The 26,290-nt window shown below is 42.8% G+C and overlaps 1 protein-coding gene and 1 long non-coding RNA gene across 2 annotated transcripts in view; one reads left to right on the top strand and one right to left on the bottom strand.

Moving 5' to 3' along the window:
• INPP5F (inositol polyphosphate-5-phosphatase F) overlaps window positions 1-25,989 on the bottom strand; it is a 48,378-nt gene extending 22,389 nt beyond the window's left edge. The window contains exons 1-5 of the mRNA XM_077349927.1: window positions 25,672-25,989; window positions 6,744-6,824; window positions 3,049-3,185; window positions 2,478-2,606; window positions 34-201 (exon numbers count right to left, since the gene is read on the bottom strand). Coding sequence (XP_077206042.1) covers window positions 34-201; window positions 2,478-2,606; window positions 3,049-3,185; window positions 6,744-6,824; window positions 25,672-25,768 — 612 coding nt within the window. The 5' untranslated portion in view covers window positions 25,769-25,989. The remainder of the gene's footprint in view (window positions 1-33; window positions 202-2,477; window positions 2,607-3,048; window positions 3,186-6,743; window positions 6,825-25,671) is intronic.
• A 16-nt stretch (window positions 25,990-26,005) lies between these two features.
• LOC143843593 (uncharacterized) overlaps window positions 26,006-26,290 on the top strand; it is a 29,369-nt gene continuing 29,084 nt past the window's right edge. The window contains exon 1 of the long non-coding RNA XR_013233603.1: window positions 26,006-26,266. This is a non-coding gene — a long non-coding RNA (uncharacterized LOC143843593). The remainder of the gene's footprint in view (window positions 26,267-26,290) is intronic.

The raw sequence follows: 26,290 nt of genomic DNA, 5'->3' as shown, positions 1-26,290 counted from the left end.
CAAAAGACAGAACTCTTGACTGTGCATCCCTACCTTCTTCCAAAGTGGCAGGTTGGCCTTCTCACAAGCACTTTGCCTTTGCACAGAGTTTGTTAGGTCATAAGTCGAAGAGTAATAAAAAGAATCCGAGTCCATAAATATTTTCAATAATTCTTCTAGCAGCCTCCTTTCTAGTCTCTCTTTCTCTTTACTTTCTTTGACCTAAACAAAGCAGATTAACAGAAGAGCTATTATGTACTAAGAACCATGATTCTGACTATTTAACTCTAGTGCTGTTTCAGAACCAGAAATAAAATTCTTTACTTTGTACTAACTTTAATGGTAAAATATATACACCTCACTCATCTCTCACAAGATAGGTCTTTGTGTCTATAAAAATAACCTTCTGATCAAAGAACTATACTACAATAGATTTTCTTGCCTGCAAGTAGCTTCCTTTCAACCTGCTTTGAGTTCAGTCTCTATCTATTGACTCCTGTTTAACCTTTGTCAATAGTATGGGTAAGCCATGAAATATACATTCTTACATGATCTTGTACCTTCAATTCATATGTATTATTGTGCAGTTTAGAGATTATATGGCCCCAACAGGGACAAAGGCATATTGTGGTAGAGGAATAAATGCTTGACATGTGTCCATAATGCTATTCTGGCTTCCATACATGAGCAATTCCTCATTTTGCTCTTATTGCCACTATAAATGCATTTGAAGTAGAAATAGACTCTACTGCAGTGGTTCTCCCATTTGGGGTCACCTGGCCCCTTTCTCGGTGTCGCCAGGTTGCCCGCTGCCGCAGTGTCAGGTGGCAGCATGTGGAGGTATGTAGTGGTGGCGGTGGGCGGCAGCGTGTGGAGGCGGGTGGTGGTGGTTGACGCAGCAACTGGTGGCTGGCGGAGGTGGGTGGAGGCGGTGGAGCCGTGGCAAAGGATGCCTCCACGCCGCCTCAATTGTTGTGCGCATGCGTGTGCAGATGCGTTTCCAGTGCTCCACTAGCTCCTTCTGCCTGGAGGGTTACGCCAACACCTGCCGAGGAATGCGCCGAAATGCTTCACTTCACTCAGCTCTTTCAGAGCTGGCAAGAAAGTGACCCCCCCTCCCCCTGCAGGTCCAAAGTCGCCCCCATCCTACCCGACTCCATCCGACAAGCCCTGCGTGCTCTGCAATAGGGTCGCCGTGGAACACCCCCCCCCCCGCCGTGGTTAAAAGAAGGGAGAAAGGAGAGAAGGGGCGAGCCAAGGGAGTAAGACTCCCGCCCAAGCCCGGTCCGAAGCGGACCACAGAGCAATGGGGATGTGATGGTGTGGCAACAGCAGCCCCCACCCCCGGGCAGGGCCCTCAATCTTCTCCAGTCACCTCCTGCCCATGGTCACGGCTCGGGGTGGTGGTGGAAGCGCCTCCTCAGCGCTAACTGGCAGCTCCTCTGGCTGGGTCTCCGCTGGGCTTCACCGCCAAAATTGGGGTCGCAGTGAAAATAAGGTTGAGAACCACTGCTCTACTAGCTCATGGATTTTTCCATACTTTTCCCTTGCACCCATCCTCAGCAGATTTTACCCTTTTTAAAAAATCATTAATAGATATACTAGTATAGTGTTGGGACATTTGTTTGAAACCATGTTAAGACAATTACAAAATGGGAAAAACCTGAATGGAATAGGGGCAGGGATGGCAGGCATGAAGGGAAACGGGGGGAAATAGTTCCACATGTGGGAAGAGAAGTGCTGGGATTTTGCTCACTCACATTACACACACACAAAGCATGACTCATTAGTATGGCTTTCTGTCCAGCTGAAATTGAAGCTGGCTAAAAAGTCTGCTGGCATAAAAGGAAAGGGAGATTCAAAAATCCAAAACATATGAAATTTGACAAACTGAAAACTTAGTATTTAACATGAAGTCTTATCTTTTGGGCCTGTTACACAATATTGTGTCCTTCCTCATCCACCATAAGGACCTACATTCAAATGTGCATTGGGGGTTCCATGCTTGGAACTTAATTCCCAAATGCACCCAGCCCAATTCAGATCAGAATTACAGAGAGAGGGGATTAAGGTTTCACCCATACTGTTTCCCAATCTGAAACAGTCCTAGGGAGCCGCTATTTGCCCCAAAGGCTATATGAACATTTCCCTATCAGTACACATATGTTTGAGGTTAATTTGTGGTGGATATAGAAATTGACAGTGAACAGATCAATGTAATTAAGAATATAATGTAGTCTAAAAAACAAGGGCTGAATAGTTTTTGCATCAAGAAAGCCAAGGTGAGAAAAATGTTACAAGAAGCATGTTGAAGCCTGAATATCACAGAAGTTAAGGTAGGGCAGATCAAGGGATTTTTCATATAGTAGCATGTATGAATGCTTGGAAAACATGCAAGCTACTCTGAATTGTTTGGAGGAAAAAAAATTAAAAGAATATTCATACTACTTCACATAACAGCTAAGTGTATGCATTCAAAGCCCAGAAAAACCCCTCACCTTCTTTTTATTAGAAGCAGAAACATTTGATTTAATCTGAGTGAAGGTCTTCAGGAGGAATTTAGAATCATCTGGAGACTGTGTAATCTTCTCTGGTTTGTCTATTCCAAAATGATGTTTTTTACAGAGCTAAGTGATAAAAACAGAATTAGCTAACATATTGACACATGATGAATGTATTTTAAAAACGAGTGATACATTAGCAGTATTTTTATATTTAACATGAAATTCACTCAAATATGTAGGTTGCATATTTACATTTTGCTTCTCAGAAAAGTTAACTTAAACAACAGCTCAGAACCATAACAGTGGCCATAATAAACACATTTCAATAACTGCAAATACTTCACACCTTTAAGTGTGTAATTAGGCACAGGACTGATTTTGTTCTGTACACATTAATTATTAAGTAACCATGTATAAAATATATCAAAGCAGGAGACCAAAGTGGGTTTAATTCGAGAGTTAACTTCTTTGTATCTGCATGGCATATACACTGGATCATGGTGCCCTATTATTTAACTTCAATTTTGTACAAATTCTCTAATGAACAGTTTCAGAATAATCTCACCTCCAGTTCCAGGTCCTGAGGTTCTGCTTCTGAAAGTGGTATTGCTGTAATCTTTGTTATCTTGCATACTTCATGATCTCCTGGAAGCTTACCAACAACTACTTTTTGGCGAACAAGCAGCAGCCACCATGGAAGATCTGTAAGAAACCCAGATGTACTAGTACTACAGCAGATGAAAGCACCACTCATTATAGTTTATTGAGCAGCAAGCCTCAAAACAATGTGTCTCCAGTATTAAACAGATTCAACTACAGCAATTTACAAAATTCAGTAAAATAATGGCTGTTTAATTGATAGGCCACCACTCCTGATCCAGCCAACTCACAGTGGCTAAAAACAAATATTATAAGAATCACAATCATAACATAATGTTCAATAATAAATCCAACAGAAACACCACCACCCTGACCTAATCCCCCCATCTGCCATTTTTCTGGGTAAGATGTTAAACATTGGAGCATTCAGAGGAGGGGTTCAAGATCTTCCTGGGCTGGTCTCAACCAAATGCCTAGCAAAAGAGCTGTCCATCTTGCAGGCCCTGCAGAACCATATTACTTCCGTCAGGGCCCTTAGCTCTTCTGGGAGTACATTACACCAGACAGGGGCTAGGGCCAAAAAGGTCTTGGCCCTGGTCAAGGCAAAATTCACGTGGGCCAGGAATCATCAACCTATTAAAATTCTCAGAGCAAATAGGCCTGTGAGGGGTATCAGGAGTTATGAGTCAAATAAGCTGGGCTCAGACCGCAAATGGCCTTAAAAGTAAAAAGCAAAACCTTGAACTTGATCCAGAATTCAAACAATAACCAATGCAACTTCCTCAGCACAGGCTAATTATAGCCTCGCCAAGGTGTTCTTTTGAGAGCCCTAGCAGCTGCATTTTGCACCAGATATAGTTTTTGGGTAAGGGGAAGGCCTGCATAGAGTTACAGAAATCCAAACTGGAGATAATCGTAGTATGGATCTCTGTGGCCAGGTATTCTGAAGCCAAATCACACCCAGATTCCTAATATTTAATATCATAAAATGATATCTGTTGCATGAAAATTACATAGATCAATTTCCATGGAAAATTCCAAAGACAGAAAGCCCAAGAAGAAAATGCTTTATGCCAGTGGTCCCCAACCCGCGGGCCACAGCCCGGCGCCGGGCCATGAAGGCCTCGGCACCGGGCCGCGGCTCCCTCTTCCCTCCCCCCCCGAAGCGAGAAGCTCGCCAGGCCGCGAACAAATCGGCCGCCAAAGTGGCCGATTAGCTTGCGGCCCGGCAAGCTTCTCACTTCGGGAGAGGAGGGAAGGGAAGCTTGCCGAGCCGCAAGCTAATCGGCCGCTTTAGTGGGGCCGGGAGGGGAAGCCGCGGGCGCCGGCATGCTGGGCGCAAATGCACATGTGCGGTCCGCAGCAAGCGGAAGCTTGCGGTCCGCTGCTTTATGCAACATTTGTATGCCCTGGGGAGTGGTATTTTATTATACAAGCAGGGAGTTCCTAGACTGGACCATTAAAGCTCAGTGTTAGTCAGACTGCAGGAGTGGACAATTGCCTTGCTTGCATCCACTAGGAAAAGACAGCATAGAAGCAAAGTTTCTATAGCCTTGTCTTACCACTCCTGCCAAGCATTCAGAGGCGAGTCTTAACCTGTATACTGTATGTGGCAGAACATATAGCAGAACATCAGGTCAGTCTTCTTGTGCTCCATTTTCACTTTAAAAGAAAATCTCCGATATAATACAGCTACTCCCTTCAAATGCCAGTAATACCTTTAACTAAGGCATGCCAGGAAGTTAAAATTGCCTTGAAAAAAGGCCTCAGAATGGCTGGGGCCCCAACATTGTATGAACAGAGTTGGACAATAATGTGTCCTCCTTCACCACTGCCCCCTATGTAGGTCAAGTCTTTAAATGCTGCTTAAACAGAGATAATGCCTCATGTAGTTTGACCAGGTAATTTTTACCCCAGCCTTCTACAGACAGGCTCAGTTTAAGTGCCGTTATTTCATACCAGACATCCAGGAAATAGGATTTTAAAAACTGTTATTTTTTATTCACCATAAAGGATAGCAGAAACACTTATTCAGGAAAAAGACCTAAAAAGTAAGTGAACTTGTGCTGTGCTCATTAAGTTTTAACATTTCAGTTCTTGGGTGCACAGAACAGCTCTCAGCTAAGCTTCAATTCTTGGGGTAAATATTGCCCTCCTCTCACTCTTAGGAACTTCACAGAGTAATTGCAGGCACCGCAGCAATTGCAGGTATCAGGTGATAGCTTTCCTTGGTTTAAATGTAGTATCTTATCAAACTTTTATAAGCAGTCTTGGTGGGTTGTGTCTGTTAACAACCATGCTACATTGCTACTGTACTGAAAGCAGATTAGCGAGATGTTGATTCTTTGGGAAGCTGAGCTATTTTGTATGACAGAGGTCAGTAGTAATTTTTCATTAAACAATTGTAGAGCTTTAATGTTATGTTTAATTCATAATCAAGAACACAGGCTTTAGAAAAGTAAAAGGTTTCTTAGCAATATAGAAACAGGAGAAAAATTACCGTATTTGCCGGTGTATAAGACAACTGGGCGTATAAGATGACCCATCAACATTTTCCACTCAGTATTATGGGCCACTATGGGCAACTATGTCTATCCCAACTGAAGTGCACCCGGCGTATAAGACGACCCCCCCACTTGGAGGCATGTTTTTCAAGGGTAAAAAGTAGTCTTATACGCCAGCAAATACTGTACTTCAAGGATACCTGAAACATTTTAAAAGCCTTCAACATTTGCCCAAGTACATTAGTAAATTGATTGGCTTCGTACGTTTGTGAACAAAACTATGCATTATTTAATACAAAGTACGGTTATTTCTAAAAATAGATGTGGTGCTGGTTTCAAAACACTGATCATAATACAACAAAAGTTTCTCTCAGTTGAGAGTATGGCTCATTATGCACGGAGGAGAAGGTCCGCATTCGGGGTGGAATGGTGTCGGCTAAAATCACCGATAACACATGGTGCCGGCTGCAACCAGTCGCAGATTCGGTGCAGGCCGCCAAAAAAGCCGCGTTAGCAAAATGCAGAAGACCAGGGCGCAACCAGAAGCGGCGCCACAGTCGCAGCGTGCATAATTGGTTACTCTGGGTTTTGCCACCGTTGCATCCCATCCCATGCGTAAGCGGTTTGCTTCACTTCTTCCCCCTCCGCATGTGACCCGAAATCGCCGTTTCGGCGGCCGTGCATAATGGGCCTATATGACTTAAAAACTAAAACCAACCCTGCTCACCAGAAGTACTTGTTTTCTACAAAAATAATTTTAAAGTACTATGTTGCTAGATATATGAATCAGACTGGGTACAAAAATTCTACTCCAATTCTAATCCTGTGTACCTAGCATATTCTAAGAATTCTCTCCAAAATTTTCCACCTTCCAAATAGATGTCTCTGTCAATGACACATAATTGAAACGTAATTTCAGATATGAATGATCAACTAAGAATTGAGAGGAATTTTTATAATCCTATCTAAGCATAGTCACACTGTGGTCTGCTCATTTGTTAAAACTGCAGGCAATGGCCATTTCAGTTTCAGTTTCATCAATCAAAGGACAGTGAAGACTGGCAAGAACTTTATTTTTTCCCAGACCAAAGCAAAATGCATTTAACACCACCTTAAGTATTACTGAGCCAAGGTAAAATATTTAATTGTTCCATACCTGTATGAAGCTGAATTTTCCCAATAATTCCCTCTATCAACCCTAGACAAATCGGATTCCAAGCAAGAAGAAGGTCTGTAGCTAAGGGGACAAAAACCACAATTACTAATAAAAACATAGAACTATGTAAATCAGATATGAACAATTCAAATCAGGCAATTTTAATATACCACAGTTTGTTTTAATAATAATTTTCTTGTTTATCTCCAAGAAAAAAGTATGCTGTCATTTTTTGACAATTGTGTATATAGTCTTAAATGAAATATTCATTTAGTAAATAAGACATTTCTGTTTAAGTACACCGTATATACACATATTTCAGCAATTAAATTAAGGTTACCAGATTAAGAGTACTGCCATTTTCTATCTCGGACTTTCTTTTCTTTCTTTAATCTTAAAGTATCTGCTTCAACCCTACACGATGATTTACCACAAATGAACGTTTTGAACTGAGGGGAGGACATCGGCTGAGTTCCAAAACATCATTTACTGCAAGTATCTCTTGTTTTTTTTTTCTCCGTCTCTCTTCCTGCATCAAAGCCCTTTGTTTTCCCCCTCCTCTTACTCTGCTCTGCCCGAAGCCACCTCGTTATGAGGCAGGCTAATTCTCCTAACTAAGCAGAAGAAGGACTCAAATCAACTCGAATTAATTGGCAAAAGCTCTTATTGTAATTGTTTTGGTTTTCGGAGATAAGAGATAAGAGCTGTGAATGGGAAAATCTTACGAGAACTCTGTGCCAGCACGAGAATATCTGCCTTAACTGACTTCAATATGTCACATGCCAGAGGATAAAACAGAGGACCTCTACTGGCCACTTGTAAAATTGTTTGAGGCCGGGTTTTTTTAAAGTCAAAAACATGTCTATGTTAAAAAGATTGGCTCATCTAATAGAGATACAAACCCAAGATTTCAAAGTATTTATAGATGGATTGGTCAAAAATATCTCCAAGGAGATCCAAGATGGCAAGGAAGAAGTCTCCAATAGGAATGATGGATCAATAACAGTGGCTGATGACAGCTTTAAACAAGGTGGAAAACCAACAGCAGAAGAGAAATCTGAAATTCATATCTTCAAGGAGATCCAAGATGCCAAGGAAGAAGTCTTTAACAGGAATGATAGATCAATAACAGTGGCTGATGACAGCTCTAAACAAGGTGGAAAACCAACAGTAGAAGAGAAATCTGAAATTCTGGAGACGGAAAATGGGATGCCGGAGTTCTGCAGCCCAGATAAGGACACCCTTTTTAAAAAGACATACAGCCATCTCAAAGCAACAGTGTACAAAAATCAATCAAAAGAAATATGGATCTGCAGTGAAAGTAACCGATTTAAAGGAGCTCTTTGGGGAAAAAAATGTATTGATACTGGAGTCCAGGAGGTGCAATGGCCTCAAGATTTATCGATGCATATTCTGTGGGAAAGAGTACAACTGCACTTTCTACGCCAAAGGCCAATGGGACAGAATATAAGTCTACGGGAACGACAAGATGTAGCAAGCCTCGAGATGAGACCCCCTTAAGAAGACCGAAAGCTCATATTGTTTTATGTTTAATGTTATACTGTATTCTATATTTCTATTTTTATGAAAAAGGGGAAGCAGTGTCTCTTTCTCTCTTGTTTCTTGTTTCTTTTCCTTTGTAGGCATATAGGTAATATAATCATTAGTGTTGGAAATATAAAATGGGGTTCTCCCCCCTTATTTTTTTCTTTCTTCTATTAGTGTATTGTTCTAGGGCCAAAGCCTACACTGACCTGTAGAAAATGTTTAATGTTAAGCTTTCAACTTAAATCTGAAAATATACCTGTCAGGATGGCTCTTAGAATGGGTCAAGTATAAATTGTTTTGTAGATGTATCAGAATTAAGGATAAGGAGAAGCTATAGAAGACTGAAAGCTTATATTGTTCTATGTTTAATGTTAAGCATTTAATCTAAACCTGGAAATCTTATTATTCTCTGTATTAACAACATATACTGTATCCTACATTGCTATTTTTATGAAAAAGGGGAAGCAGTGCCTTTTTTCTCTCTTGTTTCTTTTCCTTAGTAGGCATATAGGTAATATAATCGTTAGTGTTGGAAATATAAAATGGGGCTTTCCCCCCTTATTTTTTTTTATTGGTGTATTGTTATAGGGCCAAAGCTCATATTGATCTGTAGAAAATGCAAAGCTCTCAACTTATACCTGTCAGGATGGCTCTTAGAATGGGTCAAGTATAAATGGTTTTGTAGATGTATCTGTATTAAGGATAAGGAGAAATTATGAAATACTTTTGTTATTTTTTTTCTTTGTACATCTTTAAGGCAAAGCCCTACTTTCCTCTCCCTTCATCAGGGTATTGATACAGGGCCAAAACTCATTCTGTTCTATAAGAAATGTTTAATGTTAAGCATCTAACTTAAACCTAGAAATATCTGCCAGGATAGCTCTTAGATAATATCAAGCAGTTAACGTGAGGTCTACGATCTCTCAAATAAGTTGATTAATAATAACTTTTCTTTTGTATATCTAAACAGGCCTTTTTAAAAAAAAATGTAGTGGAAATGTGGATGGCTCTTAGACTCATGGCTCTTAGGGTTTTGGGCAAAAGTTTATATCACTGTGGAGTCAATGTGGAGTCGTATATTTTCAAATGATGACTATATTTTATTTACTGCTTTTTGTATCAATAACTCGTGTTGCATCCTATATTTCTATCTTTATGAAAATAAAAAAATCATTACAATAAAAAAAAGAGTACTCTTATTACTAGCTGTTATGGTATAGCATATATTTATTTAAAACATCAAACCCAAAAATTAAATCAGACTGACTCCTTAGTTCAAACCTGCCCAATTTGTCCCACTAAGTAGACCCCCTGGACCTGCAGTCATTCTGAGGGTCTATGGAGTGCAACTGTCCTGGCTCCCCCATCCCACAACAGCCTAAAATGCTGCTCTTTAGGTCCTCAAGAAAAGTGGTCCCCAACCTTTTTATCACTGGGGACCGGTCAACGCATGACAATTTTACTGAGGCCCGGGGGGGTGTCTTTTGCCGAGGGACGTTCCCACTGTCTGAGCCCCTGGTCCACTTGCTTTCCCACCGCCTGCTGGGGGGCACTGCCAGCAGCAGCTGCACAGTGCCACACTGAGGGGGAGCCTCAGCCATGGTGGCCACTGGAGAGCACCAAAGATGAGCTGGTGGCAGAGTGGAAGGCAGCACCCGGAGAGGAGGATGAGGAGGAGCCACGGCCCGGTAGCAACTGATCTACGGACCGGTCCCGGTCCCCGGACCGGGGGTTGGGGACCAAGAAGGTTGTGCTCCACAGGAACAAAGAAAACACATGGACTGCACCAGTCACTGAGGTAAAGGCAAGGAAAAGTCCAATGGCATAAATGAAAAAAAAATATTCAGGTTGTAAATTCCCTATACATTTCACAATAAAGCATTAAGGGAACCTGTAATGTAATATTACAATTATAAGAAACTAGAAATTAAGCCCGCTGTACAAAAGATACAGTGGGTGCTAGCGGGGTGGGTGGATGGATAGAAGGAAGGAAGAAAAAAAGGAAGAAAGGCAGGAAGATAGAAAGAGAGCAGGTGAGAGGGAAAGAAAGAGGCAAAGAGAGAGACGCTGAAAGGAGAGAAATTGAGGAAGGGAGGGAAGGAGGGAGAGAGGAAGGTGCCATGAAAGGGGACGGGGCAGGGGTGGAAAGAAGGGGGGAAAGTGTCTGTTGGGCAGGGGGGGGAGAGGTGATCATCACATGGATCACCGTGGCTAGGTGTTCCAAGGCCAAGTAGGGTGCTAGTCATTTAGCTTGGTGAAGGTGGCAGAATGTACCTCCATTGTGAGGGAGGCATCAAGGAACACGCCCAGGTTCCTTGTGGAGCAAACCGCTGTTAGCTGTATACCATCCAGGTTGGGCAAACATGCTTCCTTCACTTGGACCCTTCCTGCCCAGCGATAGGACCTCCATCTTTAAAGCATTGAGCTTCAGAGGACTCTGCTTGAGAGCTACCTAATGTTTCTGGGGGAGAATGTGGCCATCCATGAGGAGGAAGAGCTGGGTGTCATCTGCATATTGATGACATCCCAGCTCAAACTTGCGCACCAGTTGAGCAAGAGGGTGCATGAAGATGTTCAATAAGATTGGCCCTACTTCTACAGCTCCCTCCCACCCTGGAAGCTAGCCACATTGCTCTCAGCCGTGCCAGAGACAGAGAGAAACACAGAGCCCTGCCAGACCAAACACGAGCCCTCATTCCCTCCTATTGTTCCTGCTGTGAGGGAGGGACAGACAGACAGAGAGCTGCCCCAAACTGCATACCAGCCCTCCTTCTAGCCCTGATTATCTGCTATGCCTCCTGCTGCGAGGCACATCGAGACACACAGCAGGAGGGAGAGGGAGAGACACACACGGAGAGATCTGCACCTCCCGGTGTCCCCTGGGTTCTAGCGCCCATTGCATTCCTGTTTGCAATGGGCTTTCTTTCTAGTTGATAATAAAGAGGTATACAATCTAACAACAAGAAAAGGGCCTGGAACAGGATTTCTGACAATTATCAGTTACAATTTTTTTAAGCTGCCAAAGAGCCCTCTAGAGTCATAACAAAAAATGCAGGGAGATGGCAGCTGAGAGAGATAAGTATGCACAGAACTCCTATGTGAACACCCCAATTCTTGTTGTGTGCTATGGCTGAATCACCAAGGCTCACTGTTTTCAACTGGCCTTTGTAAATGCTAGAATATTAGATCATAACATCAAGTTTCAAGTTTCACTTTTGACCCAGTTACAAAGCAGTCTAACCCACAGGAAGTGGTAAAAAACATCTCTCTTCTCTTAAGGACCAGATGAGAGTACCAGTATATAATAGATGCTGAGAAGGAGAGTGTTCCATTTCTTTTTCTCAACTCCCAGTCATTCTTACTATAGCCAAGAGGGACATGAGACCAGGAAACCCTGAAGACCAAAATTCCTGATGTAGCAATCCAAAAGCTCTTTTCCAATGTTTAACTTAAGCTTCATTTTGTATGCTCAGTTCTAGCTTTCAAACTCGACAATAGTTAGTTTATAAAGTTTATACTTTATAAACATGAGTCATTCAGAGCTCATAATCAGGCTACAGCAGTGGTCCCCAACCTGCGGCTCCCTCTCCCCGTCCCCCCCCCCGCAGTAAAAAACTTCCCAGGCCGCAAGCTTGCGGCCCGGGAAGCTTCTTACTGCGGGAGGCCGCGGCCCGATGTGTGGGCGCGGCCAGCGGGTGCAGCCCGTGGGCGCGGCCCGATGCATGGGCGTGGCCCGCGCCCCGATGCCCTGCCGGTCCCCAACCTCAGAAAGGTTGGGGACCACTGGGCTACAGGATGACATACCACTGAAGTATGAATCCCGGAACTGTCCAAATCAGTTTTGTCTGTGGACATACTCCACAGTGCAGCAAGGTCTTACTCAGAATATGAGGAAAGCTCAGGACATTGCAATATCTGCCAATATATGTATTTTATGGACCTAGGCTGAATCCAGATACTTTATCAGGTCTTTTTACAGCAGCGGTCCCCAACCTTTTTGAGGTTGAGGACCGCCTCTCGGGGTGGGGGAGAGCCAGCAGCTGCATGCAAACGTGCATGCAGAGAGTTGCCATGCATGCACGTTTGCACCAGCAGTGGGCGCAAACGCGAATGCGTGTTTGCGTCCACTGGCCACGCCTGCCTGTTCCCCACCCACTCGCAATGAGAAGCTTGCCGGGCCGCGAGCAAAGCAGCCAGTTTGGCAGCCACTTCGCTCATGGCCTGGCGAGCTTCTCGCTGCGGGGGAGGGAGAGGCAGGCACGGCTGCCGCCGGCCTGGTACCAAGGCCTTCAGTAACGGGCCACGGACCGGGGGTTGATGACCCCCATTTTACAGTAACCAACAATACATGTTACAAGAGACAGAAGTTTGGTTAAATCTAACACATTATGCCTGATGCTTCCATGAAGTTACAAAATAACTCATTATTCCTGTTTGGTTCTTACATCTGTTAAACATCCTCATTACAGAGGATGCTAATTTGCTGTTTACCCTCTACCTATATGTATGGACTGGTAATTCAGAAGGTTGAGAAAACTGCTACTTTATATACTAAAAATGTATTTCATTTGAATTTTATTTATGGAGTTCAAATATATAAAAGTATTAAAAAAAACAATAAAAACAGCAAGGAGTGACACAAGTCCCACATATATAAGTTAAAAAAGGTAAAGGTAAAGGTATCCCCTGTGCAAGCACCGAGTCATGTCTGACCCTTGGGGTGACACCCTCCAGCGTTTTCATGGCAGACTCAATACGGAGCGGTTTGCCAGTGCCTTCCCCAGTCATTACCATTTATCCCCCAGCAGCAAGCTGGGTACTGATTTTACCGACCTTGGAAGGATGGAAGGCTGAGTCAATCCTGAGCTGGCTGCTGGGGTTGAACTCCCAGCCTCATGGGCAGAGCTTTCAGACTGCATGTCCGCTGCCTTACCACTCTGCGCCACAAGAGGCTCTTATATATAAGTTAGCTATGTCCTAACAACCAAAGACCTAACACGTTTCGACCTATACAGGTCTTCCTCAGGTCAATATTAAGTATAAACAATTGTTTTAGAAAAACAAGAGATATACGTAAAATATGTTTTAATATCATTTTTCTATCACCAGAGTGGTAAAACGATTTCTATATTCGAGTAGAGGTCCCTTGCATATCCACGGGATGTTACAGGTTCTTATACAGATAAGGGTCTTGCAAGGGACTATCTTCAATAGCCTCCCCTGGTTTTGAACAACATCTGCTGTGTGTTCTTGTGTGCCTATAAAAGTTGTTTACCACCCTAGCAATTGGAAAATACTAAAACGTATTTCATGTATATCTGTGTTTTTCTTAAACAATTACATGTACTTAATATTGACCTCTGAGGATGACCTGTATAGATCGAAATGCATTAGGTCTTTGGATGTTAGGACACAACTAACTTATATATGTATGACATTTCACTCCTTGCTTTTTAAATTGTTTTTATACTTTTATATATTTGGGCTCCATAAATCAAATTCAAATGAAATACATTTTTATTATATAAGGTAGCAGTTTTCTCAACTTTCTCAGGTTCTCAACTCTTATTACAGGTTGTGTTTTGTCTCTTTTTAAATTTTTGTTGGACTGGTAACTTCCATTTCACTGTATCTGAAGAATACAGTGTGGTTGCACATGAAAGTTTATACCTTGAACAACACTTTGTTAATCTTAAATGTGTTACTGGCCTTGAATTTTGTTCCTTAACAAGCACTGTGAACACAAGAATTGCTCGTGGCTATGGTAAAGGTAGTTGAGACACAGATAAAATTATGTAATTAGCCAACATGAAAGCCAGAATTTAAAGACAAGCAAATGAACAAACGTGCTGATGGACAATGTGTGCATTCCATTCAAATAAAGGGCTGAGACCTAGCTCTAACCAAAGGCATGAGACAAGTCAGAGACAGCAATCCCTACAGCTGAAACAAAGTGATGTTAGTGGACCAATAAAAACTCAAACCCCTAGTGGGAATAAATATGTGCTGACTTTATTGATGAATTTTCAAGATATACTATGACCTACCTAATTAAAGAGAAACGTGAAGTGCTGGAAAAATTCAAAGCAAAGGTGGCACTGGTCAGTATCAGGTTTCAAAGAAAGCCACTAGCAATCTGCACCGATAATGGAAGAGAATATGCTGGTCATGAAATTAAGAATTATTTGGCTGAACAAGGACTAGAGCATCATATTACAGTACCATACACTCCAGAACAGAATGATATAGCAGAAAGAAAGAAAAACACTCACTGAAATATGCGGGTATATGCTCCCTGCGACAGAGCTAACTAACAAGTTCTGGGGAAAAGCAATCAACACTGCTACCTATCTGCACAACAGATTACCGACTAAAGGTGCCAGTGGGACTCCCTTTGAACTGTGGTATGAGTACAAACCCAGTATGAATCATCTAAAAATCTTTGGATCAAAAGCCTACACTTACATTCCTAAAGAACAGCAGACCTAGACAGATCAAGCAGAAGAAGGCAGTTTTGTAGGCTATGCATTGGGATGCCATGGATACAGAATCCGTAGCCTAGAAAAATAAACTGTCAAGATCTGCAATGTTACATTAATGAAATGGAGAAATCAAGAAATATGGGGAATATGGAAAAATCAGTGAATCTATACCAAGAGGAAAAAATGAAGCACAACCAAGCATGCATAACATTTGCACAGATTAAGATTAATTTAATAACTAAACAGAAGAATGTAAAGCATCATCTAGTAAGAAACATGTATGAAGAATGGCTTGTTGAGTTGGAATATTCGCCTACTGATTGCAGAAGTACTCACCAAGCCACTTTTCGAAGAATTGTTTGCAAGACTATGCAAAATGATGAATCTTATTCATTTATATTATATTTAAAAATTTATATTATACTTATATTTATAAATATATTGGAGCCAGTTTGGTGTAGTGGTTAGGAGTGCGGACATCTAATCTGACGAGCCAAGTTCGAATCTGCACTCCCCCACATGCAGCCAAGGGTGACCTTGGGCTCGCCACGGCACTGGTAAAGCTGTTCTGACTGGGCAGTATTATCAGGGCTCTCTCAGCCTCACCCACCTCACAGGGTGTCTGCTGTGGAGAGAGAACTGTAAACCGCTTTTTGAGACTCCTTCAGGTAGTGAAAAACCAGCGTATAAGAACCAACTCTTCTTATATTTATACAAAATGATTAATCTTGTCAACTCTGTACAATACACCTTTTAAAAACGTGTTGGAAAAGGCAATGTCTAGTGTACAAAGAAGAAGAGAAGACAACACTGCAGGGACAGCAAGAAGATAATTAGACAGGATAGTGAGATTAGCACCTTCTCTCCTATAAATTATCATTTCTCATCTGTCTCCAGATTACTATTCTGGGGACAATTTTCCCCTTTTTCTTGGAAGTGCCACGCTCAGACTTTGTCTGCACTGGAGGCTTCATGCCAGGCTGCAGGCTGGAGTTTGAGCCAGGACAGGTTGCCCTGCCTCTTCCTGCTCCCGCACAGGGGAGCCAGATTTGTGCTCCCGTATGGGAACCAGAGCAGCAAAATTCCCAGTGCGGAAACGGTCTCAGTATTACCTACTCAGCTAGCGATGTAGTTAGGAACTTATCACTGTCTCACTTCTATGTTAATTCCTCAATAAATTTTTATTTACTCTTAATCAGGTTGTGCACCCCTGCTGTGTTAACTACTCTGCCAACAATTCCTTACCACCACCAGCACCAATATCCAGTTTGGTATTTCATGATCTCTAATTAAAGCAGTTTCTAAAATCCCCAGAGACAAATTAATTATGTTTTACATAAATAATTGCTTTCACTGTAATTCAAAAGGATTCCTAAATTGCTATTCTTGGTATATTACTCAGTCACAGGTTTTAAAGACATGAAGCAGTGCTACTTAGGATTAAATTGAACACATCTTCAATTAGGTTTTGTGGAATAACACATTTGCCCTATTTCAAGATAAGATCAGAAACTACTCAGTTTGGGAAGAACAAACCATCAGCAGACAGAAGCATGCCTACTTGCAATTCAAATGCTATTTTAAATACTGCTGGTGACAGCAACATTGGTACACATACCTATTGTATTCAGACAAGTTATACAGATCAGTTGATACTACTGGTTCGGCTCTATAACAAAGAGGTGAAACAAAGAAATGCTGGAGCTTTGCCACTTAGTAGAATGAAGCCATACATTGTCAACTTTATGCCAGATATTTTAATATTGGAAAACAGAAGCCTCTGAAGTATTAAAGCAGCTGAGTTTTTTCTATTGCCTTTATCCCCCCCCCTCCTGCTTTCGCAAACTGTTTGCGCATGGTATCTTAGTAACTATTAATATATAGGGGGAAATTCAAATTACAAAGAAATTTACATATTTTATTGCATGCTAAAATCAAATTTCCAAAGTACAATGAAAAATGTAATTCCAATTCAGCCCTAAACCATTTAAGAAGGTTTTTTAAGGAAGACATATGGATTTGAGTCAACCAAGTCCTAGTGCAATGAGACAACTTTCTAAAACCTAAATATGAGGTTTATTTATTTAAACAGTCTTAAACCAGAACAGTTATTTAAAAAGTTTGATGAGGACATTTCAGTTTCTCAAGGTATGCACCTATGCACTGACTATTATTTCTGTTTTGCTTTAAAAATATTTCAGAAGAGTACGACTGATAAAGACAGCAATGCTGAATCAGACCAACAATCCTTTGAAACTGGAATTGTCTTTCAAACAGCTTCTGTGATCTCTGGAAAATTAACAAGACAGACCTAAAGCCACACACACATATATACGTGTGTCATCTCAATGACCGTTTATGCACTGGAGGTTTCATGCCAAGCTGCAGGCTGGAGTTTTAGTTGTGGCAGGTTGCCCCACCTCTTCCTGCACTCACACGGGGGAGGATTTGGCCTGGTATGCCTCATCCGCCCCAGATTTGTGCTCCTGTATCGGAGCAGGGGCAATGAAGTTCCCAGTGCATAAATGGTCAATTTCTAGCACTCTGTGTCCTAACAGAAATTTTCCTATTATGGCTAACAGCTGTGAGAATTTTGGCCATTTGCTCATCCTCACTGTAGCCATTCATTCATTCTGCATAATTCAGTCAACATAAATCACATCACTTTTTGGGAACTCATAGGTGGCTGATGGGGAAAGGGGGGGGAATTATATGCTTGTGCCAGCACTTTCTGTTCATACTACATAGGATAAAACCCACTGTCCATAAAGGTTGTATGTAAATCTATTCAGTTATTAAGAACATTCTTAAACACACTTAGAAAAGGATTCATTTGCTATTACAATAGACAACTTTTGCTACTAGTTCATGTGAACATCTTTAACATTCAGAGCAGGGGAGAAAATTATTGGCACTTCTTAAAAGCAATGGTCCGCAACCTTTTGCAGGCCACGGACCACTGCGTCGGGGTGTGGGGAAAGGGTGACCCGGGGCCCCGCACACGTGCAGCAGCCCCGGCACAAACGCACATGCACGGACACATTGCACATGGGCGGCAAGTCCGCGCATGTGCGTTTACACTGCCGGCATGCCGGCGGCCAAGGCTCCCTCTCCCCACTCCTCCAGGCCGCAAGGAAATTGGCCGCTGAAGCGGCCAATTAGCTTGCGGCCCAGCAAGCTTCTCTTCCCCCCCCCTCCCAAAGCAAGAAGCTTGCTGGGCCACAAGCTAATAGACCGCTTCGGCAGCCGATTTGCTCGTGGCCTGGCGAGCTTCTCGCTGCGGGGGGGCAGGAAGAGGGAGCCGTGGCCCGGGGGTTGGGGAACACGGCTTAAAAGAAATCAATTGCAGAAGTACAAACATACACACCAGCTGTTAAGAGGCAAAGAGGGATTTAATCTTTAAAAACACAAAACTAAAGTCAGCTTTATGTATTAGCGTTGGTAGTTTCATATCTTCAAAGAGATACGGTGAAAAACCTTTAAAATTCCTTACGAACTTTCCTCTATTACATTTTCAAGCTGTTCTTTTGACATATAGCTTCGACGCTGAGTAATTGCGACACAAATAGAATTGTACTTGCCTCAAAACACATTCACTCACAACAGGAGTGAGCTTCATGACAGCAAAAGCTGTAAACCTGCCAGGCTACTAAAGAAAACACCCCATCCCATTAAACATAATAATGGGAAACATTTGTACAGAAGAATATTTAAAGTTCAGCTTAAACACCTAACCAGGGCTTTCCTCAAAATTAACTGTGGTCTTGCATAACATACAACATAATCCAGCCTTTCCCAACTTCTTTACCACTGAGAAACCCATGAAACATTCTTCAGGCTTCAAGAACCCCCAGAAGTACCATGATTATGCAGAATATGGTTGGGAAGCATAGTTGTGCACATGCTCACTCCTCCAGGCCCATCACTGGCCATTTTAAGAGAGGGCTGTGGTTGACATGACCATGTATGGTTATATCACCTGATAAATGTTTAACAAATTGTATTCAGGAAACCCTTCCAGGGCCATAATAAAACAAGAGTTTTACGAAACCGCGGTTCAGGTAGCCTGACATAGCCATTTAATTCTCTTTCTTCTAAATGCCTGCCAAATTAAAAGTAAACCATTTATCATCAAAATTTAAGCAAACATAATGGAACATCACACTATATTTCTAAATTCAGATTAGTTCTACCTAAGATATTAAGCTGGAATAAAAGCCTTGAATAGTTCTCTCTATCTGAAAAGATAGTCACAAAATCAATGCTATGACTTTAATAAATAAAAGTACTACCTTTACCACATTTACAAGAAATTAAATCACCTTAGGGACCTCTGGTCTCCTTATGTCCCCCCATAAACCCCCCAAAATGTAAGTTGACAAAGGCATATGCCTAGGGGTTCACATCCAGTGGCCACCTCCCAAGGCTCACTAGGCCAGGATGTCCCGGGCAGTTTGGCTAGATAGCCTGGGCGCCCGGTGAAGATTGGGCCTGCTGACAGGGACTGTCTTGCAGTCGGCTGACTGCAAGAGGGCAGTTCCTCCCCCATTTATGCCTAGCTCAAGGTAAAATAAATGCTGTGGCCAATCTTATACCAAAATAGCTATTGTCTGTGTCCTTCTTATGGTGCACACTATACCTCCGTGCAAGGCAAATGTATGTTTTCTCCTTTAAGAAAACTACAGGCAAGCTATTTTAGCAACTACAAGGGCAAGCAATTTTAGCAACAACTTTCATATGTTAACCCAGGCAGGAGACAAACACTGGTGGACCATTTCATAGGACATTTTTTGTGCCCTAGTTAACAAGTAAAAAACTGCTAGCCTATTCCTATTACTGTCCTGATATGCTGCTGCCAATTTCCTCCAGGCAAGGAAGATAATATACGGAAAAACAGAGTCAGAATCCCTTTATTGGCATAAAAAATCAACAAAATCATAACATTTACATTAACATTTTATGCAGTTACAGAGCTCAAGGCCAAAAGATAGATTCAAGTGGGTAGCCATGTTGGTCTGAAGTAGCACAACAAAAACTGAGTCCATAGCACCCTTAAGAACAACAAATAAAACTTTGTTGGTCTTAAAGGTGCTACTGGACTCAATTTTTGTCAAAGCAAAAAGGTTATCTCTTAGAATGGCCAATAGGATCAAGGCAATTGTCAAAATAGATGCAGGATTTGCCTCACTTAACATAATCTACATGGGAAAAAGTTCAAAACTGTTATCACCTTCTGTCATCTGCAGAAAAAACTTGCCACATGATTACTCTGAACAAATTAATAAAAAGATGACTAGTATCTAGCATACAAAAACAGATTGTACTCATATGTTGCTACATAAATAACAATGAAGGAAAAAGAAGGCTGGCATTTACCAGTAGTAAATGGAAACAACATTTTACAAGAACTTATCATATAAATAACTTTGAATCCTCAGTATTTATATCAACAAAATGAAATACATACACTCAGTGTTACATCGGCCATTTAGTATATAAGTTTGCCTAGCAGAAACTGACATGAAATCACATGGTTCAGCTGCAAAGAACTGAGACACTTTGGTATCTGTCACTTGCATACTGTGAACATATCTCGCCTTACTGGCTCTAATATATTCTTTGTGCTATTAGATCACTAGAGAACAGTGAGAGCTCTTGTTTACATTCCAATTTCATGATGTTTTGGGGCAATGGCAAAAAATAATAAAATCCAACTGGATATAGATCTGAAAAACATACAGTATGGGAGTGGCTGATGCCAAATATAACTGCATCTGTATTTGACTGGTGCAGTAGTTAGATAAACATATTCAGCTTCAAATCCGCAAGACTTGTTTACAATGAATTACCAAAGTCCCAAGTAGAAAGCAAGCTGGTCTCTATATATCCCTCATATGACAGAATGGAAATATGCTCTGCTTATCTTAATCAGTACAAAGAGAATCACAGGCCTACAGCCAAGCAATGAGACAACTCTCTATAATAAAGTACAGTAGAGTTGATGAACACTAGGAATCAGAGCATAGATCACTACTTTGTTCTAATTACACATTTTTGAAAAATCACTCTCAGATGATACCTCAAAACATGTACAACTCAATTTCCTGAAAATATGATCGAAGGCCAAACACATTACAAGATTTTTAGACCCACTCTCTACCTATATCAGGCTTTCTCAACTATATATATGTGTGTTTATGTATATATATTAAATTTGTTAAAAATTTATCAGTTGATATGACTATGTAGGGTCACGTCGATTCCCCCCCCCCCATGATGGGCCTGGAGGGCGTGGGCATGTAAACAACTGTACTTCCCAGCTATATTCTGCACAATCACACCACATCTGGGGTTTCTCAAAGCCTGAATAATGTCTCAGGGGTTTCTCACAGTAAAGAAGTTAAGACTATATGGTCCCGTAAAACCTATTTCATGGTCTGATGAAAGCTTACACAAATAAAACATAGTTGGTCTTAAAGAGGCAGACAATGATAAACTACCTGTGAATATCTCTTGCCTTAAAAAACCTAGAAGGACACCATACATAAATTGTGATTTATTAATTATTTGGATATTATTCAAATAATTTCATTAATGCAAAGCCAAATGTCAGAAAAATTGTGTGGAATGATCACCAAAGCAATTAATATTTCTGTACACAGGAGCCTCTTGTGGCGCAGAGTGGTAAGGCAGCAGACATGCAGTCTGAAAGCTCTGTCCATGAGGCTGGGAGTTCGATCCCAGCAGCCGGCTCAAGGTTGACTCAGCCTTCCATCCATCCTCGAGGTCAGTAAAATGAGTACCCAGCTTGCTGGGGGGTAAACGGTAATGACTGAGGAAGGCACTGGCAAACCACCCCGTATTGAGTCTGCCATGAAAATGCTAGAGGGCCAGACATGACCCGGTGCTTGCACAGGGGATACCTTTTTACACAGGAATAAGAATAGGTGCTTTATTACTTCAACCTGCATCCGGCCTACTAATGTCATGACTTTAAGACACTTCAAGATGCCCATTAAAGTCTTCCCCTTATAGAAAGAAAACACAGCTACAACCTTGACTCCTCTAGAAACAATTAGACATCTTGGATTTGTAAGTGTCTCAGGAAAAGCAGCAACCATTACAAGTTTTACAACCATTACAAGGTTACAAGTATAACCTTACTCTTATACCAGGATCACCACCAATCAGCCTCCTCCAGCATAATCAGCCTTAAATTACAAACTTTGATAGCAAACCACAGAAACAACATCTTAGTGCAGTGGTTGTATTTTATGTTTTTTTAATGTCAGGGGTTTTAATAGGATTTTAAAAATTATATCTGACATTTGTGACCTGCCACAAGCCTTCAGGGAGTGGCGGGAAATAAATCACAAAATAAATAAATAAAAATAAATAAACCTGGGAGTCGGGACCCCTTTGGGGGTCTAACACCCTTTCACGGGGTTCGCAGCAAGGCGAGCAGCCCTTCTCTCCAAGGGGGTCCCAAAGGAGTCGACATCTGGAGCAGTGGAAAAAGAGCAAGATAGGCATGGTGGGACAAGAGGCAGAACTGAACTGAGAAACCCTGGTAGAAAACCAATTTATATACAGTCATAAACAATGGATCTTCACACCATTGGTCAGTTTCGGTTTAATTTCTGTGAAAGAACAGTTGCATAATTTTATGGTTGGGGGTCACCACAACATGAGGAACTGTATTAACGGGTTGCAGCATTAGGAAGGTTGAGAACCACTGTCCTAGTGTCTCAAATTAAACATACCCACTCCGCTATTAAAGTGCTACTTGAGATGAGATCTATTTATCTTCTATATATGACACCTCACATCAGTGAAGTTAAACTTTCCCTCTCCTTCTTACCTTGCTGCTCTGTATCTGAAGCATTTGCTCCCAGCCTTGTTATAAAACTGGAAGTGCATCAGGAGATGAGGATTCATAGACACTGCATTTTTTTAAAGAGACACCTCTAATCCCACATTTACAGATGTATGAGTCAATATCTAAATACAATTGGATGACTCAATATATCTAGCCTGACCCTAAATGGAACAACCATTTTTTCATTAATTCTCTTCCATTATAAGACACTGTGGAAAAGCACACTTTCTCATCAACCTTTCCCAACCAGTTCTATCTTATATGCATCCAATCCACATACAATCCTACGTGACCATTTCCTGGACAGGTAATATTGTAAGAAATCAGCTTCTCTGAGCACTTTCCCAATTAGCCTGTCCTCAAAGAAAGCACTAATCTCACTCTTTATGGTCAATCCCTTGTACCACTTGGGGCAAGTGGCTGCATGCCACTTGTCCCTCATTTCTTGTCCAACATAAGGATAGTCCTGCTGGATTCATCTAGAAGTGATCCATTCAGAAGAAGAACTTGGGCTTTTGTACCCCACCTTTTACTACCCAGAATCTTAAGGCAGCTTACAATCGCCTTCCTTTCCTCTCCACACAATAGACCCCTTTTGAGGTATGTTGGGGTGGAACAGCTCTGAGAGAACTGTGACTGGCCCAAGGTCACTCAGCTGGCTGCATGTGAAGGAGTGGGGAATCAAGCCCGGTTCTCCAGATTAGAGATCACCTCTCCTAACCATTACACCAGACCAGTTCTAGTCTAGCATCCTGCCTCACACAGCTGCCAACCAGTTTCTCTGGAGAGCCGACAACAGAACAAAGAGGCTGTGCCCTTCCTGGGATGCTGTCCCCTGGCTCTGGGATTCAGAGGTTTGGTGCCTCAGAACATTCTCCTCAGTCACTATGGTTAGTAGCCACTGATAAACCTACATGAATCTCCCCTTTTAAATGTGTCTGTTCCTGTGTCTAGCACTACAACCACTCACAGCAAATAATAAGTTTTAATCATTTTCTGTATAAAAAAGTATTACCTTTTGTCCATCCTGAATCTAGTGCACATCAGCTTCATTGGCTGCTTTTGAGTTCTCCATTCCATGCATAATTTTATAAATCTCTATATCATGTCCTCTCTTCTAAACAAAAGTCCCAGACTCTTCATTCTTTCATCATAGGAAAGGTACTCCAAGCCCCTAATAAAAAGATCTTTGGTTTGTAGTGAATAGTTCAATGAAAGTTGACACCTAGTCTTTACGCTGTTCACTGCTGTAGAACAATGGGTTGTCACTTTCATCGAGCTATTCGCTATGACTCAAAGATATTTTTCCCTCTTAGCAAGTTCAGACTTGAGCAGCCTATACTTGAAGTTGGGATGTTTTGTCCCAGTGTGCATCACCTTACATTGAATTCCATAAATCAGTGTAGAACACTTACACTCTGAACATTTACTTGAGACTGAACCTCTACCTTCTTTCCTGTCACAGGTATAAAACCTGCTGCAATCATACTTTATTCAATTATTAAAACCTACAATAAAACCAGGGGGTGTGGTGTGGAAATTCTCATGTTTGACATAAGGGTCCAGCTTAAGCCCACTTAAAAGGCATCTGAGAGTCCAGTTCAATCCCACAGAGTACCTGCATGTAATTAAAATCAATCTCTTATAACCTGCACAGTAAGTTAAAGGAAATGTTTGGTGTAGTGGTTAGGAGTGTGGACTTCTAATCTGGCATGCCGGGTTCGATTCTGCGCTCCCCCACATGCAACCAGCTGGGTGACCTTGGGCTTGCCACAGCACTGATAAAACTGTTCTGACTGAGCAGTGATATCAGGGCTCTCTCAGCCTCACCCACCCCACAGGGTGTCTGTTGTGGGGAGAGGAAAGCAAAGGCGACTGTAAGCCGCTTTGAGCCTCCTTCGGGTAGGGAAAAGCGGCATATAAGAACCAACTCTTCTTCTTCCTGAAAAGATTAAAACAAAATGGCAAGCAAAGCAATACATTACTTGTAGAGAGAAGAAATAAGAGAAGAAGAGTTGGTTCAAAAGTCTGCACTCCTAACCACTACACCAAGCTGGCTCTCTTCCAGCTTGGAGCTTCCAACCATCAAACCTTATGCATTATGTCAGCAAGTGGAACAATGCCCCCAACAGCTCACCAACAGTACAAACTGATGAATTCAACTCAATCTGACACTTTCACCCAGCTGAATTTGGATATAGGAAGTTGCTAACTGAACCATCAGGATTAAAGGTAAAGGTATCCCCGGTGCAAGCACTGAGTCATGCCTGACCCTTGGGGTGACACCCTCCAGCGTTTTCATGGCATACTTAATACGGGGTGGCCTTGCCAGTGCCTTCCCCAGTCATTACCATTTACCCCCCAGGAAGCTGGGTACTCATTTTACTGACCTCGGAAGGATGGAAGGCTGAGTCAACCTTAAGCCGGCTGCTGAGATTGAACTCCCAGCCCCATGGGCAGAGCTTCAGACAGCATGTCTGCTGCCTTACCACTCGGCACCACAAGAGGTTCCATCAGGTTTAGTCAGTATAATGTTTAAGGACTGTCCAAATATCCAAATGCACACAAGCAATCTCATAATTTCTCATGTGTAGATTACACAGAAACCAATGGACTTGGACTACTAGTAAAGTCACACGCTGCCTGAGACAACACTGTAAGGACAACATCTAAGGACGTGCACTCCCACGCACAAAATCCTATCCTGGAATAGGCTGTTAGGCTTTGCCCTTACCACTTTGCCTACTGCATGGCCCCGCCGAAGTCTTGCAGCCCCGCGCCTTGGGGGAGCCCTAGTGCTCGCCAGCCTCTCCCCCCTGCCTAGGGCCGGCCACGCCAAGGAGGCTGGCTCCTCCCGGAAGCCCTCACCTGCCGCCTGCTCACCTGAGCCTAGTCCGGCTGGGCTGCCCCAGAGAGCCCCACAGCCCCCTCCCTCCCTCCACCACCGCTCTCCAGTCAGACCCCCGCCAGGGCCGCCCTCCGGTTTCCCTAAGAACAGCCTTCTCCCCGCCCGACTCACCGGGACGGAGCTGGAAGCTGCCGTCGGCGCGGTTACACCAGAGCGCCCGTTCGCCCTGCTGGAGGATGTACTGGTCCTTGGCTTGGAAGAGCTCCATGCTCAGCCGAGAGCGGGGGGGCGAGAGAGGACCGCGCCTCAGCCCGCCCCGGAGAAGGCACGTTGCGCCCGCCTGCCCACCCCGCAGCAGCAGCAGCAGCAGCAGCAACAGCAGCAACAACAACGCCTCCTGCTGCTGCTGTTTCTGGGAGAGCGGCGGGGACGCGCTTCACCAGCGCGCAACCTGAGCCCACCTTCCTTCTTTCGCCGTCTCTCCTCTGCCCTCCCGCCTCTATTGACGCGGCCGCCGCTCCTGTTGGTGCTTCCGCAGAGCCGGCGGGTTCCGGTACACAAACCCCTGGCCACGTGACTTCATCCGCCTGGCCTTCTTTCTCCTTTGCGTTTCTTTTTTAAAGGGACAGCGTTCCTCTGGAGGCCTGCCCTCACAAGCGCCAGCGGCGGAGCGGTGGCGTCGAGGAGGTCGGACAAGTTTCACCTCTTCGGGCGCTGGAGCTTTTTGGAGGCACTCTTGGCAGGGAGATTCAGGAGACAGATTCAGGTGAGTTGGGCCGAAGAAGGAGGA

The sequence above is a fragment of the Paroedura picta genome, chromosome 8 (assembly GCF_049243985.1).
Source record: "Paroedura picta isolate Pp20150507F chromosome 8, Ppicta_v3.0, whole genome shotgun sequence".
Lineage (NCBI taxonomy): Eukaryota > Metazoa > Chordata > Lepidosauria > Squamata > Gekkonidae > Paroedura > Paroedura picta.
This window is presented reverse-complemented; position numbering and strand designations above follow the sequence as displayed.